At 36.9% G+C, this 18,759-nt stretch overlaps 1 protein-coding gene across 1 annotated transcript in view; it reads right to left on the minus strand.

Moving 5' to 3' along the window:
- The window catches only part of RIMS2 (regulating synaptic membrane exocytosis 2), a 726,314-nt gene that overhangs the window by 530,506 nt on the left and 177,049 nt on the right, over positions 1–18,759 (minus strand). The window contains exon 5 of the mRNA XM_042783638.1: positions 11,252–11,263. Coding sequence (XP_042639572.1) covers positions 11,252–11,263 — 12 coding nt within the window. The remainder of the gene's footprint in view (positions 1–11,251; positions 11,264–18,759) is intronic.

Here is an 18,759-nt window from a genome sequence, read left to right on the forward strand (position 1 = left end):
AATTCCATGTGTATAGCTGCCATTTGTGCTGTTGAAAAAAAGTATTTGTGATGAATAAGTCACTGGCATTGCAAAATTCTATCATGCAATCTCCAGCGTTATTTCTATCACCAAGGTCATATTTTCCAACTACCCGTGATTCTTGTTTCCAACTTTTGCATTCCAATCACCAGTGATAATTAGCACATCTTGATTGCGTGTTCGGTCAGACTGCAGAAGTTGGTAAAAATCTTCAATTTCATCATCTTTGGCTTTGGTGGTTGGTGTGTAAATTTGAGTAATAGTAGTATTAACTAGTCTTCCTTATAGATGTATGGATATTATCCTATCACTGCCAGCATTGTACTTCAGGATAGACCTTGATACATTCTTTGTGATGATGAATGCCACGCCATTCTCTTCAATTTGTCATTTTTGGCACTATAGATCATATCATCATCTGACTCAAAATGGCCAAAACCAGTCGACTTCTGCTCACTGTTGCCTAGGATATCAATCTTTATGCGTTCCATTTCATTTTTGACAACTTCCAGTTTTCCTAGATTCATACTTTGTGCATTCCATGTTCCAGTTATTAATGGATGTTTGCAGCTGTTTCTTCGCATCTTGAGACATACCATATCAGCAAATGGGGGTCCTAAAAGCTTTACCCTATCCACATCATTAAGGTCAGCTCTACTCTGAGGAGGGAGCTCTGGTGGCACAGACTAAGGCATTTGACTGCTAACCAGAAGGCTGGTGGTTCAAACCCACCAGCCACTCCTCGGAAGGAAGACTGGGCAATCTACTTCCATAGAGATACCACCTAAGAAACCCAAGGAGGAGTTGCTATGAGTCGAACTGACTTGATAGCAGTGAGTTTGGTTTTTGGTTTTCTACTCAGAGAAGACAGCTCTTCTCCAGTCATATTTTGAGTGCCTCCCAACCTGAGAGGTTCATGTTCCAGCACTATATCACACAATGTTTCAGGGCTACTCATAAAATTTTCCAGTAATATATCAGACAGTGTTTCACTCCTATTCATAAGTTTTTCACTGGCTAACTCTTTGAGAAGTGGATGGCCTCTTCCTTCTTGTGATTTTGTCTTATTCTGGAAGCTCCGCTGAAACCTGTCCACCATGGATAACCCTGCTGGCATTTGAAACACCAGTGGCATAGCCTCCAGACTCACAGTAACACTCAAGCCACCACAGTATGACAAACTGACAGACAAGTTTGTCTCCCTTAGCCATTCCAAACTCCTCTGCTCACTTCCTGGTCTCCCCCCACCATGCTCACTTACCCATCCTGTCTCCAGGGTGCAAACACCTGCCTTCTGCTGCTCCCAGGGCTGGCTTACCATGGCCTTCCTCCATGCACACAAACTCCCACCTTCTGCTGCTCCTGGGGCTGGCTTACCACAGCTTGCCTCCACACACACAAACTCTCGACTTCCACTGCTCCTGGGGCTGGCTTACTACAACCTGCCTCCACACAAACTCCCACTTTCTGCTGCTCCTGTGGCTGGCTTATCATGGATTACTGGGTGGGACCAAGCAAATATGTGTCAACTTGGCTGGGCAGCTGGTAGTAGTTATTTCCTATAATGAGACTGGCAATTAACTCCATGGTAGAATTTGCTATGAGCAACTGAAGCTGCTTTTAAACTCCTGATTGTTAAAGTCATCCACCTTGGGTATTTCTGTTGGAGCAGCGCAAAGTAATCTTCTGGAAAAGTTCACTCTCTCACAGGTGTGTAGAACTCTGATGTTGGGATTGGTTAGTTTTGCCACTCTGCCAGGCTTAAAATGAGCCATCCTAGAGGCAGAGGGGGAATCTTACTGCTTCCTGAGATGCCCGGCTGAGAGAGATGCCCAACTGAGAGAGACACCTGGATGAGAGAGATGCCCAGCTTAGAGATGACTGCAGTGGAACCAAGAGGCATGGGACAGAGCAGCAGACTTACCTGGCCCACAGACATAGAGGCCAGGCCAAGAGGCCAAGGGCCAGAGAGACATGTCTAAGGGCACAGCAGAGGGGAGACCGTCCTAATCAAAGAACTATATCCTGAGCATGTTCCTGAACCTGAATTGTAACCTGTTGCTTCCCTAAAAAATTCCACAATCTGTGAGTTCCATGTGGTCACTACAGAGAATTATCAAACCCAGCAAAGAGGTGGTGGGTGCTGCAAGAGGGACAGTTGATGTCAAGGATGGTAAGAGGGCTGGAGGTGATGGCATGTCTGGCCTCATAGAACAGGCCTTAGGTGCTGATGGTGATTCTGTCTTCCTCTTATAAAGTTAGAGGAGGTCAGCAGATGCCTACTTCTGACCTCCTCTAATTTTACAAGAAGCAGTGCCCCTTTAGCACTACCCCACATGCCAGACTGGGCAGGTTCCCCAATCCCCTAGCCTTCTTACACTAAGCTAACATATACAATATTTTCTGACAGTGTTATGTAGACTACTCATCACCAATCTCTAGAGCCAGCCCTGTAAGCCAAACCTTGCCCGATGAGACATTTCTTTCCTCCCAACCTTTTGACTACTAAAAAGCCAGTAGACATCTAGGTTAAGTCAGCATGACCTATGCCATAATATCCACTAAAATTCTATTTAATCATCACTTATAAAAACTGTTTCTGTAGGAAAATACATTCTGAATTCCAAAATGGGATATTAAAAATATATTTCACCCCTTTCCCTTCACTGCCTCACAGTTCTAATAGAAGTGACTATTCTGACAAAAGATGAAAAGCTACATATTCCTGAACACTAACAGCATGCTAACTTCGTATGCTTACACAAACAGTACCTATCTAAATCAGTCATTTCCTATCCATTCTGAATTAAGGTACAAAAAGCAGTTATGCTCTCTCACCAGGGACAAGGTTCACATTTATGAACTATTTCCTGGTCAAAGGTTTAAATTAGTACATAATTTTATTTTTCACACATACTCTACCTTTAGGAACCTAAGATTCATGACATACTGATTTCTGAGTGTCAACACTGAGAGAAAGACAGTGCTTCAAGTTGCAGAAGGAATGATCTTTGTTGTTGTTAGTTACCATTATTAGTTATCATGGCCACCTTATATATGCTGTACCCTTTATATTTGTTGTTGTTGTTCTTGTTCTTGTTCTTGTTATGTGCCGTCGAGTCAGACCCGACTCATAGTGACCCCTCCTTGAGTTTCCGAGGTGGTATCACTTCGGAAGTAGATTGTCCAACCTTCTATTTTGTTGTGTTGTTATTTGCCGTCGAGTCGGCCCCAACTCATAGCGACCCCTCCTTGGGTTTCCGAGGCAGTATCACTACAGAAGTAGGATTGCCCAACCTTCCATCCGAGGAGTGGCTGGGGGGTTTGACCCGCCAGCCTTCTGGTTAGCAGTCAAGTGCCTTAGGCACTATGCTACCAGAGCTCCTAACCTTCTAGATAGCAGACCAAAATTTTGTCTGGTCCTGCAACATCTTTAGTATCATTGGCATGTTTGAGTCCATTGTTTCAGTAATTGTGTCACTCTATCTCATTGAGGATTTTCCTTGTTTTTGTTGACCCTTTACCCACCATGATATCCTTTTCTAGCAACTGGTCTCTCATGAACAATCTTTAAGTAAATAAAACCAAACCCATTACCATCAAGTTGATGAGTTGATTCCAACTCACAGAGTAGAAGTGTCCCATAGGGTTTCCAAGGCTATAAATCTTTACAGAAATAGACTGCCTCATCTTTCTCCCACAGAGTGGCTGGTAGGTTTGAACCACCAGCCTTCTGGTTAGCAGACCAATGCTTTAACCACAGGACCATCAGAGAAACCAGTGGTTTCCAAACCTAACTATGCATCTTGGTAACTATCTGGGTAACTATATAGACTTCTTAGCTTTCCTCAGATACTCTAATTCAGCTAATCCACTGTACATGGACATGTGTAATTTTTAAAATATATTCCCCCAAATAATTCTGATATAACCAATGCAAGGACAAGCATTCATAAAGTCCTGAGATAAAGCATTCCAGATCTGACACATAAATTGTGGAACTATGGGCAGATTACTTAACCTATTTGAAGCTCTCTTTTCCATATATAAAATGAAGATAATTAAACACTTTTAGAAGGAAATACTGAGTTTTATTCAACTCCATAATCTCTGGGCACAGTTGTTGATATATTATATGTTTAGGTATCCCCTAAATACAAGTAAATTAAACATATTTACTGCTTTTCTATTAAGGAATATTTGCATATTGCTTGGGAATTTTAAATTCATGGTGTCTACTTTAAATACATAGCATAAAGTTCTCAAATACGATGTATGTTTTCTCTCCAATACTCTCACCTGCCAATTCCTATCAACTGGTACATGAGCAGCAACAGTAGGCTTGATAATATAAAGGCTGAGGTGGTATTAAGGAGCTCTGATAGCACAGTGGGTAAGGCATTTGACTGCTAACCAAAAGGTTGGGGGTTAAAAAACACCCAATGAGGGTTGCTAGTCAGAATTGACTCAATGGCAGTGGGTGGTTTTTTTTTTTGGGGGGGGGGTGTAGTATCAACTATAACAGTACCCTATTTAGGAATGCTAAGGGTGGCAATACATCTTCCATTTTTTAATGAAAATCATTGGAACATGATTTGATATGTGCAATTCTGTTCTGAAGACAGTTTTTCAGGAATATATTCATTTTTATTTTTCTATAGGTACTTGTGGTATGCAATTTGAAAAATATGCATTTTGGCATCAATACTATTTATTAAAAATAATAAATACAGATATTCTTAAACAAATTTCCATTTTTTTACATTAACAAATCTAAATAAGCTCAAGTAAACAAGAATATGTTAGCATAAAAATTCATACCATATCCATTTGAAATGAATTTTTATAGTGATATTTAATGCAGAGACAATCTGATAAGTTTATGGATGAACCACAAAATAACTTACTACCTTCATATTTGCCTTCTTGCTTAACATTTCCTACTGCTTAGAAAAGACTCAGTCTCAATAGTGTCATGCTTTCCCTCCCAAAGGTGGAAGTATAAGTGGCATGATGAGGTAGTAATATGTCAGCTTCTATTTTTTAATTGCATACAATGGCTTTAATTATTGTTGAGTCAAAATAAGCATAGCAAAGCATTAAACCTCTTTCCCTTATAGCACCTATAGAGTATAATCATTTATGAAAGATAAGTCAACAGAAAAACAAGAAAATTAAAATATTTCCCATCCAAGTGAAGAAAATAAGTTCTATCAGCTTATTCCCTTCAATTAATTGTAAAATAGTATTAGGAAAAAGTCACTATATATTCTACCCAAGGAGGAGGACCAAAAATCACATATAATCACTATTTAAAAGAAAGAAAGAAATAGTCCTTGCCTACTTATTATTTATTTATACTATTGGCTTTGGTAAGCACCTAGGACTAGTGTCTAGCCAGTACAAAAAAAGTATGAGGTAATAACAAGTGTCTATTCTAGTGGTACAGTGCATTTCAAACCCACCACCTGCTCTGCAGAAGCAAGACGGGGCAATCTACTTCCGTAAATATTTACCATCTCAGAAACCCAATAGGGGTCACTATGACTTGGAATCAACTTGATGGCAGTGAGTTCGGTTTTGTTTTATTCTGATTAGTCAATTATACTTTCTGAATGCTTGCCGTCCAGGCTTTGATGATTTTTAAGCAATCTAACTATCAATCATGCAAGCATCTACTATCTTTTACTAATTGTGCCATATGCTTATGATAAAGAAATTAATAAAATACAATCTCTGCCCTCAAAAGACTAACAAGTGAGACACATAAGTAAATTAATAAACCACAGTAAAGTCTGATAAATACAGTGCTAACAACATATAGAAAATATTGAGAAAGAGTTGTTAAATCTTACTACCTTTACTGAAGATAGGTATATCTAGAATAGATTTGGAAGAATCGGTATGAATTTCTTAAACAGGCAAAATAAAGAAGGGGATTCCAGACACTGAAAACGATGTATGAAAAAGCACAGAAGCATTAAACAGAATGATTTCTTTTTGATAAAACATGCAATTAAAAGTGTTGGATTTTGGAGCAAATATTCACTTTCTCTTTACCCTCTGTGATAGTTGGAGCTGTGTGTCAACTTGGCTGGACCACAATTCTGTGTGGTTTAAGCAATTGTGGTGTGGGTTGTTCCCATGATGGGATCAGATGTAGGTTTGAGCAGCCAATCCACTAAAAGGGAGTTTCCCTAGGGGTGTGGCCTGCATCCAGTATATTTATGGACACCCTGGGAAAAGAGACACTCTTCTGTGGACTGGGATTCTATTGTGCTGCCTACAACTGTCCGTGAGCAAACAATCCACCATTCGGCCTGGAGATCTTAGATTCATCATTTGTTGGAATCAACAGCCAGTATACTGCCTGACAACCTTGAACGCCTCAGCCCCTGCAGCTGTGTGAGTCTGGAAAAGCCTCCAGTTTAACGTTTGATCCAAGAACTTGGGACTTGCCAGCTTCTATAAGTGTGTGAGCCGTTTTCCTAAGATAAATTTCTCTTTCTCTCTATATATATATAATCTTTCTCTCTCTATATATATAAGCTTTACTGGTTTTGCTTCTCTAGAAAACCCAGTCTAACACACCCTCTTTATTCTCAAGCCCAATATATTAATCAAGTCAATGGCCCTTGTATTTTCATAGTTCTTATATAGGCTACTTTTAGTATACCTCTGGTGAACATTATCTTACTTATAAATGGCCACTTCTCTGCTTTTTTCAGCATCTCAATGAATTCTAATACCACATGTCTAGGTGTTAGCATACCAGCCTTACTAGATGCCATCTGGAGCTGTATAAACTTACCATGAACTCCAAGAAACACAATGTGTTGGCATTTTAAAAAGGGACACAACTCAGCAACTTCTATTTTAATATACACTTTTTTTAAAATTCTGCACAATAAATTAAGCTAGCACATCCTGCCTAAAAGACACAAGTCCTTGAGGAATCACTACCTATTCACTGAAAGCCCAGGTTAGATACCCTGTGGGTGGCTAGAGCTAATGTAGAGCTATTCTTAGAGATCCAATTTGGTCAGCTCCCAGGTTGATGACACTTTGATGGGCTCCCAGATAGTTTGCATCCAGAGAGTCTGTAATGAAGCACTGGACCTGAATTTCCATTACAGGTGATAGTTACCTTACTGGGAGAGCTCCAGATCAGAGCACACCTTTCTAGCCTATGTCCATTGTAATCTGCTTCCACCATCCAATATAATAAGAACAACCCTCAAAAGTAGGACAGACCCCAAGATATATCATTAAGACCTAGTCTAATTGAACTGTTCAATTTCATTTTCTAAGTTCTCTTAATACCAAATGATTAGGCCAAAAGTTAGAAAGCTGATATTAACAGAGGAAGAATCACATGACCTATACAGCCAATGGTAGCTAGGCTCACTCAGCACGCCTGACACAATTTTAACCACTGTAAATACCTGAAGCATAAATCAAAGTGACTGAAATTTGAAATCTTTCCACTTCCTTTTAGGTTTCATGATGCTATTATGTCTTGGAACTAATAAAATAATTGTCTCATTTATATCTTTGTATTATTTCATCTGAAACATCATGATATCAGAAAATATCTATTTCATTCAGTCACTTAATTATTCATTTATTCATAAGTAATTATTAAGCACCTACTACTATGTGTTAAGAGCTCTGGTAGCATAGTGGCTAAGACACTTGACTGCTAACCAGAAGGCTGGCGGTTCAAACCCACCAGCCACTCCTCGGAAGGAAGATGGGGCAATCTACTTCCATAGTGATACTGCCTCGGAAACCCAGGGAGGGGTCGCTATGAGTCGGGTCCGACTCGATGGCACATAACAACAACAACAACAACTATGTGTTAAATACGATGCTACTTATTAGAGATACAATGATAAAGAACACAGACTAGTTCTTGTCCACATGGAGCTTACATTCTAGCCAAAGAAACAGACAATTGATACATAATCAGATATATAAACAAGATAATTATACATGTGTGTCTTGAAGAAAATTAACAGAATGATAACAGACAGAAAGCAAGTGGTTTGGAACCGGGTACTGGACATGTTACAGAGGGCAGTCACTCTGCAGTGATGACAGGTAAGCTGATACCAAACATGAGAATGAGCTCACCATGTGAAAAGCTAGCTGGTGAAGCGTATTCCAGGTAGAGGAAACAACATATGCAAATAAACGTAGGTAGGAAAGGGCTTGGTGGCTTCAGGAACAGAAATGCCTGGGAAAAAAAGCAGTGAGGGGGAAAACTGTAGGAGATGATGTTGGAGAGAAAGTCAAAAGCCAGATCATAGTGTCTCCTTATAAGCTCCAGTACAAAATTTTATGGGAAGGCACTTAAAAGATTTAAGCAGAGGAATGACATAATCTGACTATATTTTGAAAAATATCACCTTAGCAGATTATTATAGAGTCAGGATTATAAAAAGGAAGCAGAGAAACAAATTAGGAAGCTACTGTAGGAGCCCAAGTAAGACAGAATAGTGGCTTAGACCAAGGTAATAATAGCAAGAGCAATGGAAAGATATGTTTTAGAGGGAGAAGCCAAGAGGACTTGGTGATAAACTCACCTACTTAAAACGTTAAGCAGGGAAAAGGGAGGAATAAAGGATTATGCCTTGATTTTTACCCTGAAGAACAGGGTATATGATGTTGTTGTTGAGGAAAGGGTCCATATTAAGTTTGACATGTACATTATATATCCAAGAAGAGATATCAAGTTGAGAATTGGATATATGACTCCAAAGTGCAGGTCAGAACGAGAATTTACATTTATAAGACATCGATACATAGATGTTATCTAAAGCCATTGAAGTCCCTCATATTCTACTCTATCACCTTTAGAATTCAATTTACATTCAGTTCATTCTATAGTTAAAATGAAGGGTTGATCTGAGGAAAGTAAGCCCAATAATTCACAATTCACTCCTGTTCACTAAAAGAGCAATTAAATGCTCCCAACACACCCAGCACATAATGATGTATTGAAGAAAGAACAGAGTAACTGTAATAAAAACTCTCATTCAGAAAAACGAAGATTGGGAAATACACAGTAGTCTCCATAGCACACAGCAGAATAATGGCATAAATTCCTTGGTTATCTAATCAGGCAGCCTCTAATTTTGCTCTCTACGTGGCCCTCCTTTGATCTTTGTCATTCATATCCCACTTCTGCCCTTTGGGAAGATGTTCCTTATCTAATTATCTTCTTTGATTATACATGAGATTGGCATTGGCAAGTATACCTTCTTCAGGGTCTGTACAGCTTTCCCATCCCTTAATAGTACACACATCATACTGCCAGAGTGATTACAGGGGTTTGTGTATTGCTCCTTAAAAACTAAAAACCAAACCAACTGCCATCAAGTCAATTTTGACTCACAGCAACCCTATAGACAGAGCAGAACTGCCCCATAGAGTTTCCAAGGCTGTAAAAATTTACAGAAGTAGACTGCCATGTGTTTCTTCTGCAAAGCAGCTGGTAGATTCAAACCACCAACCATTGGTTAATAGCCAAATGCCTTAACCACTAAGCCATCAGAGCTTCTTGTTGTTCCTTAGGGGTTGAATAGGCAATAAAATGTTTGCTTTCTAGGCTTTAGCCATTAGCCCCATATGTCTATTTAGAACAATTAAATAAATTTAAAATTTCCTCAGTCACACTAGCCACATTTCAATTACTCAGTAACAACAAGTGACTAGAGCTTGCTGTGATAGACAGTGAAGATTGCAGAACATCTTTATCATTGCTCAAATTTCTACTGGACAATGCTGCATAAAGAGTGTCACAAAAAGACCTGTTGAATTTTATTTGCAATGTTCCAACCCCACATAAAATTAGTATACTATAATCTAGTTAGTCAAACCTTGGTTCAAAAAGTAGATTTATGAACTCATTATAAAAATCACAGGCAATAATCAGGCTTTGATGCATCCTGTGTGAACTCTGGACACAAGGGTAGAAATTCCAAAGGTTTGGATTGCCTAAATTGCACCATTTGTCAGTCAGCTACTAAGGAGGGCTGGTAGAAAGCTGAAAGGTTTTCTAGGGAATCAGCCTTGGATCCAGGATGATGCACACAGTATGGGACATGCCTACAGCAACTGAACTAAGTACCTTCAAAACTCCCTTGAAGGTTTGGTAGGAATCTTATAAATTAAAAAAAAAAAAAAAAAAAATTAAGTAGTCTCGTCTTCCTTTCCTATGCTGAGAGATTTCATTCTCAATCCCCATTCTAGCTTCTAAGTCATACAATATTTCTCACCACCAGCCTAGTCACTGAAGGACTTTAGAGGGAAAATAATTGATAAAAATTTAAACAAACAAACAAAAAAGGCCACCATGTAGAAGATCTCAGCTAAAGGATGTCTTCTGAAGGTTTTATGCCCATTTGAAACTGGAAAAGACCTCAAGTTTTAGTCTGACTCATCATAAAGAAGCAGAATAGAAGGATATTATCTATATCTGCAGGAGGCCACCAGTCTCCAGAGCAAATACAGATCCAAATCAGACCCCCTAAGTGTACTGACCAGCTGATTATTAAGACCCATCCTAGTCTAATCCCATATACCTGAGTATTTTAAAATTATAATTATATACAATATTCAACCTAGGTATCATTTTACCAATCTTCAAAACATCATTAAGAAAACTCGGAAGGAAGACTGGGCAATCTACTTCCGTAGTGATACTGCCTTGGAAACCCAAGGAGGGGTCGATATGAGTCGGGTCTGACTCGATGGCAAACAACAACAAATATATATATATATTTATAATCAACTGAATTACATCTGAAAATCCATGTTCACTGTTATTGTGATTCTTTATTACAAAGACTGGATCTGTGTACTAACTCTGAAGCATCTTTTTAAAAATCTGATCAGTACAATAATGAGTTTAGAGAAACATTATAAGAATAAAGGAATCCTTGTCACAATGAGGACAATAATCAGATGTCTTTGAAAATATTAAGTTTTAAAGAATCAAGGCTCTTTAGAAATAAAAAAAAATCAACTTTTTCATATATAATAAAACGTATTTTTCAATAAAATCATACAGCATGCTTAAAATATGTCATACTGTTTAGAAATTATCATGCACTACATCTGTAAGAAAACACTTAGAAATCTATAAACTAAATATAGTTATAAAATTAAAGTTAGCAATAATAATAAAGAAAAAAATAATATTAAGCAGAAAAAAGACTCTAACCACTCTGTCCTCCTGGTGTGAATATCCACGAAAGCAAGTTAGAAAGGATAGAAAAGACAAAACAAAAAAGAAATAATTAAGTCCATTCTCAAAACAAGAGTTTTTAAGAGTTTGTTAGTGAAATAAAAACTGTGATAAAATCTAAGCAACATTTTGATTGAATGCTAAGTAAGTATTTACAGATGAAATTTTTTCCATACATTTCATTCAATTTAAACAAAAACATGCTACATATTAGAATATATTAAGATGTGCTGTGTTATATATATATATATATATATATATATATATATATATATATATATAAAGAGAATGGGAGCTCTAGTGTTGTAGTCCCTAAGGCATTTGACTGCTAACCAGAAGGCTGGCAGTTCAAATCCACCAGCCACTCCTCAGAAGGAAGGTTGGGCAATCTACTTTTGTAGTGATGCCGCCTCGGAAACCCAAGGAGGAGTCCCTATGAGTAAGATCCAACTCGAGGGCAGTGAGTATATAAAGAGATTAGTTTCCATAAAAGCAATTAAATCCTCAAATGTCACAAAAAGAAGTGCTCTTTCCACAAATAAAATCTTAATTGGACACTCCATTAACTCAAAGGAAGAAACTGAAAATTGTTTAAGAAAAAAAAATTATGTATAAAAGACAATAGATTTAATTTCACCTACTATTAAAAATGGACATAATATAAAATTACATGAATTACATTAAATCATATGGCTTCTAGAAGTTATTTCTGTCCAACTAATATAAAGTCTTCCAAACTATAAAGAAAGTAATTTAATTATAAATAGTCATTAAAGACAAAATACTATAATTACAATTGGTCATTTGGGTCATAGATTTATAAATTATAAATGTAGAAAATAAAATAATGTACATGATTTAGTGAAAAGAATATATTTAGATATACTAAAAATTAAATAAAGTGGCAACATAACATTTGTGATTAAGAGGAAGGACTATGGGATCAGACAAGCCCATTTTTAAATCCCACTTCTTTTAAACACCTCTGTGTATCTTGTTAGAAGGAAGACTGAGCAATCTACTTCCACAGTGATAACAAAAAAACAAACTCACTCCCATCAAGTCAATTTCGACTCATAGTGACCCCTCCTTGGGTTTCCAAGGCAGTATCACTACGGAGATAGATTGCCCCATTTTCCTTCCGAGGAGTGGCTGGTGAATTTGAACCACCAATCTTCTGGTTAGTAGTCAAATGCCTTAGGCACTATGCCACCAGAGCTCCCCACCTTGGAAACCCAAGGAGGGGTCACTAGGAGTTGGATCCAACTTCCTGGCAGTGAGGTTTTTTGTTTTGGTTTGGTTTTTTGGTTTTTGTGTATCTTGTAGGAGTTCTGGTGGCACAGTGCCTAAGGCATTTGACTGCTAACCAGAAGGCTGGTGGTTCAAACCCACCAGCCACTCCTTGGAAGAAAGACTGTGTAATCTACTTCCATAGAGACACCACCTGGGAAAACCAAAGAGGGGTCGCCATGAGTCCAAACGACTGGACAGCAGTGAGTGTATCTTGTGTAATTTCCTGACTCTCCCTAAGCTTTTATTTCCTCATATGCAAAATAAGGAATATTTACTTTATAGGGCTTTTTGGGATACAGTGCCTAGCACATAGTGCTAATGAAACACAAGCTATTCCATCAGTTTACCTTGCTGTGTTCTTGACTGCTTCATTTGGTTATAGATCATATAAAAGTTATTGTACATAATCAAGGACATCTATTACCAACCAGTTAGTTCAACAAAAATCATTTTCAGCGTTCATGTATGTACTGGGCACGATACTCAATGTCTGATATGTAAAAATAAGTAAAACAGTTTTTGCCCTCATAATTCAGTGTAGTTCAATAGAAATAAATCATTGTTCAACAGAGAGACATAAAATAATCTTATACTCAGATTTTTTCTCATCATCAGTTATCTCTATGGCCATCTCTTGGTTCTGAGACCAAGAGAATAACAAAGCATTATGGAAGCACAAATGAAAGAGGAGCTAACGGGACTCGGAGAAAGAAGAGCTTTCATAAAGTAGATGAGATATGAGCAGAGCTTTAATAATGGAAAGAATCTTAGGAAAACATTTCATGGAAAGAACAAGATATTAAAAAAAAAAAATCATGAACAAGACTAGCATATTTGGAATTATAAATGGCTTGAAATGGTTAGATTTTAACTGATGTATCTGAACTAAGGTGTCCATGGCTAACTGTATTAATCCTTGCCAAAAACTACAAAGCCTAACACTTCAACAAGATAACTCAAAATTGCAGATAGTCTTATGTAACCGAAAACAGAACACAAATGAGATCATAATTATCAATTTACTAATAGTTAATCCCTCTTAACAAATTTAACAAGTTCAGTTTTAGCTGTAACATGCATGAAGCACTTAGTTATAATATACACAAGAAATATTACTGCCATCACATTTTTTATTATCTTTCAATAGAAAGAAAAAATAAACACAAAATCTACCATATGCTTTATAAATAAGATAGAATACTATTAGCTACCACTTATTAAGAAGCTCTGGTAGCATAGTGCCTAAGGCACGTGACTGCTAACCAGAAGGCTGGCAGTTCAAACCCACCAACTACTCCTCGGAAGGAAGGTTGAGCAAACTACTTCCGTAGAGATACCACCAGTGTTTAACCTACTACAATAAGCAGACTGAATTGGAAGAAGGCAAGTGAGGAAGCAGGGTGAACAATTAGGTAGCTGTTCACTGTTTTAGGTAAGAAACTCAAGTGAGAGTGGTATGAACTATAAAAGCAGAAGGAGCAACGGAAGAAGTGGATTGATTTCGGAGATTTTGAGAAGTCTTAAGACTTGACTGAAGAAGAGAAAGACATGGAGAAAGACTCCCAGAACTCTGGCTTCAGCAACTGGGAAGATAAGAAGACAATCCTTTGAGAGAAAAAACACAAAACGAGAAGTAGATTTGGGGAAAACAATAATTTCAGATATAGACAAGGTGAATTTGAAGTGTCTATAATATAAGCAAGCAGAGTTTTATAATTGACAGCTATACCGTACATCTGGAGTTGAGAAGAATAATCCTGCTGGTGCAATCAAGTCTGTAAATCATCAGTGTGTGTGTGTATATGTGTGTGTGTGTCATTTAAAGCTTTGAGAGTGAAAATAACTTCTCAAGGATATTGTTAGTGGAAAAAGAAAGAATGAAGATGATGATCCCTAATAAATCAGTTCCTCTTTTTGAACTGGCAAGACTTCTGAAGAAAATAAATTCAAAACCAAAGGACTAGCTACATCTTCTAATCAGATTTTAGTAATGCAACTGAACCAGAAGTCACATTGTAATTGCCAAAAGTTGTATTAATCTCATTGATGATCAAATTGGAATTCAGTTGCTTGAAAATCAAAGGTAAATTATAAAAATAAAATACAGACACGAAGACAAAGACTGATTATAATCACATGTGAAATGTAAAACATAACCTACTATGAAGAGGTATTTTTATTTTAAACACATGGATGATTTGGATTTTAAAATATTTTTTAAAGCGATTTTTCAACCTGAATCATGTGGGTATTTATCTCAGCTTTTCATTTACAGTATGTAAGTAAAAAAAAAAAAATGACTAAAAGGTTCCATTCAAAGATTAAAGATTAAACTTGCTTTATATATTTTATATACTTATTTATGGCAGACTCAGTTCATATATGAAATAAAGGAATATACTGATTCAATATACATATATAATCATCTAATTAAATAACATATGTGAAAGCACTAGCACAATGCCTGATATACATAATAAAAAGACATCTAATAGCATAATTGTGTGTATGCCAGGTACATGTCTAAGTGCTTCATATTAACTCATTTTATCTTACAGTAGCCTTTTAAGGTGGGTATAATTATTATCTCCAATTACAGATGAAACTGGGGCCCAAGTCATATCACTATTCATTGAGAAAGATGAAATTTAAGGTTAGTCTTACTTCAGAGCTTGTGCTATAACTACTACACTATTCTGCTTTTATATAATTGCCAGTGACTCATCTTGGTTTCATATATCTTTTCTATAATTTGACTAATCAATTTATTATTTTAGGTCATAATTTGCATACCTGGAATCCCTAATAAAAACTGAGTATGTCCAAAACTATTTATCAAATTTAACAGTACAGTCTAAAAAATATGCAATTAAGATTTATATTTAAATAGTTGTTAAAATCTTATAGAGTTTCGTTTTATAAAATCAGATTTTTTTCTCATCATCAGCTATCCCTATGGCCATCCTTAATATCTTACCACTTCTGCTGATAACCAAACATCCTATGATCCCTCAAGATTAATTTCAGTGTTATTCCCAAATCTACCTTCTCATTCTCACTCATCGCATTGATTGTATTGATCTTTCCTTTCTGGTATTTCCCCTGGATAGTGATGGCACCATTTCAGATTAAGCATGCCAATTTCATCTCCCAACAACTTTCTGTGCAACTTTTCCATTTCTTGTCCCCCAGTCTCCTAGGAAAGTAATGTCAATCCCCCTCGCAGATTCCTTCTCTAGATATTCAGTGCTTTCCCATAACTTCCTCCTCTGTATTGCAAAAGGATAGATCCTCCCCTCTGTATCAATGCTCTATACTCTCCAGTTAAACCACCATTCTTGCCTCTCTCTTCTTGCCTGTCTTCTATAATTAACCCAAAACCACCCTCTTTCCCACCATTATAGTGTAACACAATCTTTTAACTTTGATCTCTGTTTACAAGAATCTCAACAATCAAATTCTGCCTTACAGGTTTTTTTTTTAATCCAGCCACAAGTTTGGTCTGCCACATTCAAGAAAACATTACCACAGCACTGAGCTGCAGTAAGGGGCTGTATCAAAAGATAATGCCTATGCCAGAATAATGATGCCATGTTTAAGTACACCAGACTTCTTTCTTCCATTCATTCACTCAACAAATATTCATACAGACCAATTAAATGGCAGTCACATAGAAACATCTAGTAGAAAAGGGGAACTAGAGAGATATAATCAATTAAGAATAATAAAATGTTAAGAGTATTAGTTCAAAAATCTATAGACTGGTTAATTCACATGGGGCACTTAGGGGAAAAATGCATCATGGAGAAGATGATGCTTAAGTTCAGAAAAATGAGTAAGTGTTCATCAAATGAGTAGGGGTGGAGGTTGGGGGAAGTAGAGGAGTATTCCAGGTTTAAACTAGCAGGGTAAGCAAAAGTGTAAGAGGGCAAAGGCAGTGATACTTTAAGAGAAGTGTAAGTAGTTGAGTTTGGTGGGACCATAAGGAATACAATGGCATGCACGCCTAGAGGTAGGCAGGAAATAAATCATGGAGAGCCCTTTATGCTATAAGATTTCACTCAGGAAACGAGGAGGCACTGAATTATTTAAGCAGAAGCCTAAATAATCAGATTTGTATTTTATGAAGCTCACTTAAGCAGTATGAGGAGACCTGGTGGCACAGTGGCACAGTGGTTAAACACCTAGCTGCTAACCAAAAGTTCCATGGTTCAAACCCCCAAGCCGTTCTGCAGGAAAAAAGATTGGCAGTGTGCTTCTGTAAAGATCTACAGTTTTGGAAATTCAGTGGGACAATTCTACTCTGTCCTCTACAGTCACTAGGTGTCAGCACTGACTGGACAGCAATGGGTATAGCAGTCTGGTGAAGGGTATTTTTGACCAAAACTGGTGCAGAGGGACCAATCAGGAGACTAGCATCAGTCCTGGTAACCAGGTAATAGAAGATAAAAGTCAAAATAAGACAGTAGTCAATAATTTATGTAGAGAGGAAATGATAAAATCAAAAAATTGTGGGGAAAGAGTGAAGAAGGAAAGAAAACAGAGATGATTCTTGGTTTTCTAGTTTAGGTGGTTAGAGTAGCTAGCAGTGCCATTTAAAAAGTTGAAAAGTACATAAATAGATCTACAGGTTCTGACAACAGAAAAAGCTACGTATTTTCTATTATAATACATACAACAAATCTGTCTTGGAAAAAGTACAGCCAGAATGCTTCTTAGAAGTGAAGATGGTGAAACTTCATCTCACATACGTTGGATGTGTTATCAGACCAGTTTCTGGAGAAGATCATGCTTGGTAAAGTGGAGAGGCAATGAAAAAGAGGAAGACTCTAAAGAAGATAGATTTACACAGTGGCTGCTACAACAGACATAGACACAGCAACATTTGTGAGGATGGCACAGGACTGGGCAGTGTTTCATTCTGTTTCCACAGGGTCACTATGAGTCAGAACTGACTTGACAGCATCAAACGCACACAACAGTACACATAAATTCTACATATTATCTATGTAGTACATATAATTCTTTCTACACAAGTCTGTTCTAGCTTATGTGAGAATCAGTGGTATTGTAATAAATACACTGAAAAGGGAGTTAGAAAAACAAGACATCAAAAAAAGAATCCCATGTTCTTATTCTTTGCATGAATCAGAATTATTTTTAACTTTAAAAAAATTGTTTCAAATAGGATTTCACTTATTTTTTCCTTATGTTTGAGGTTAAAGATTCTCCTTAGAAATCCAAAAACGAATTAGATGAGATTTATTGTGTATTCCATTTTCAAAAGATAAAGGAATTCATGACTTACATGTCCAGCCTGCATTCTGCTTCCTTTGTGCTCCCCTGTCTAGTTAGTATCATTTTATTATCCTACAGTTTTGATGATATCCTGAATTACTTTATGTATTAAAGCATTATGTAGTCTCCCATTATAATTAGAATTGATAACATATACTAATCTTTCCCATATATGCTAAGTAGAATCTATTTAATCTGCTGTTCACCTTACCTACTAATAAGGTGCATCCTTTAACTACTGATGAGGATGTTAGGCTGGGCAATATCCTTGCCACCAAGAGGTTAAGAACAAGGAGATACTAAAGGCAGATTTCAAATGCAGATATGCTAATAATCAAGAGTACCTTACCTGGCTATACTTTCAGTGTTCTACAAATATATTTTATCTTCCCTAAAATAAATTTCTAAAACATTGTACCCCCTCACCCATTTTTAAGTTAACATTTAAAGTTTAAATAGTTGGAATGTACTTTAATTGTTCATCAAATCTTGGAACTACATATTTAGCTCTTTCAATTTATGGAAAATGTCTACTATATAACATAATTCAAAAAAAAAATCCATAGTGTCATACCATCAGACAAAACCAAATTTCAATCTTATTTTATCCATTACCCAAATTCCTGTTAAATACACTTTTCTAAAATAGCAGTTTCCTCAACACCTTTATGCTATATAAACATGGAAAGGAATAAAAATCAAACCTTAACTTACAATGTACTACGTAGAATACTAATTAAACTTCTCAATTACTTAAAAAATATATATGAGTAGAAAAATTTGGCTATATGAGTTGCAGGGGACATCAAACTCAATTGGCATAACATACTATACAAAACATTGTTCCACCTACTACTTTGGCGAGTAGCGACTGGGACCTTAAAAGCTAGGAA

This window comes from Orycteropus afer, unplaced genomic scaffold, assembly GCF_000298275.1.
Source record: "Orycteropus afer afer isolate SDZICR_OR568_19922 unplaced genomic scaffold, OryAfe1.0 scaffold00021, whole genome shotgun sequence".
Taxonomy (NCBI): Eukaryota; Metazoa; Chordata; class Mammalia; order Tubulidentata; family Orycteropodidae; genus Orycteropus; species Orycteropus afer.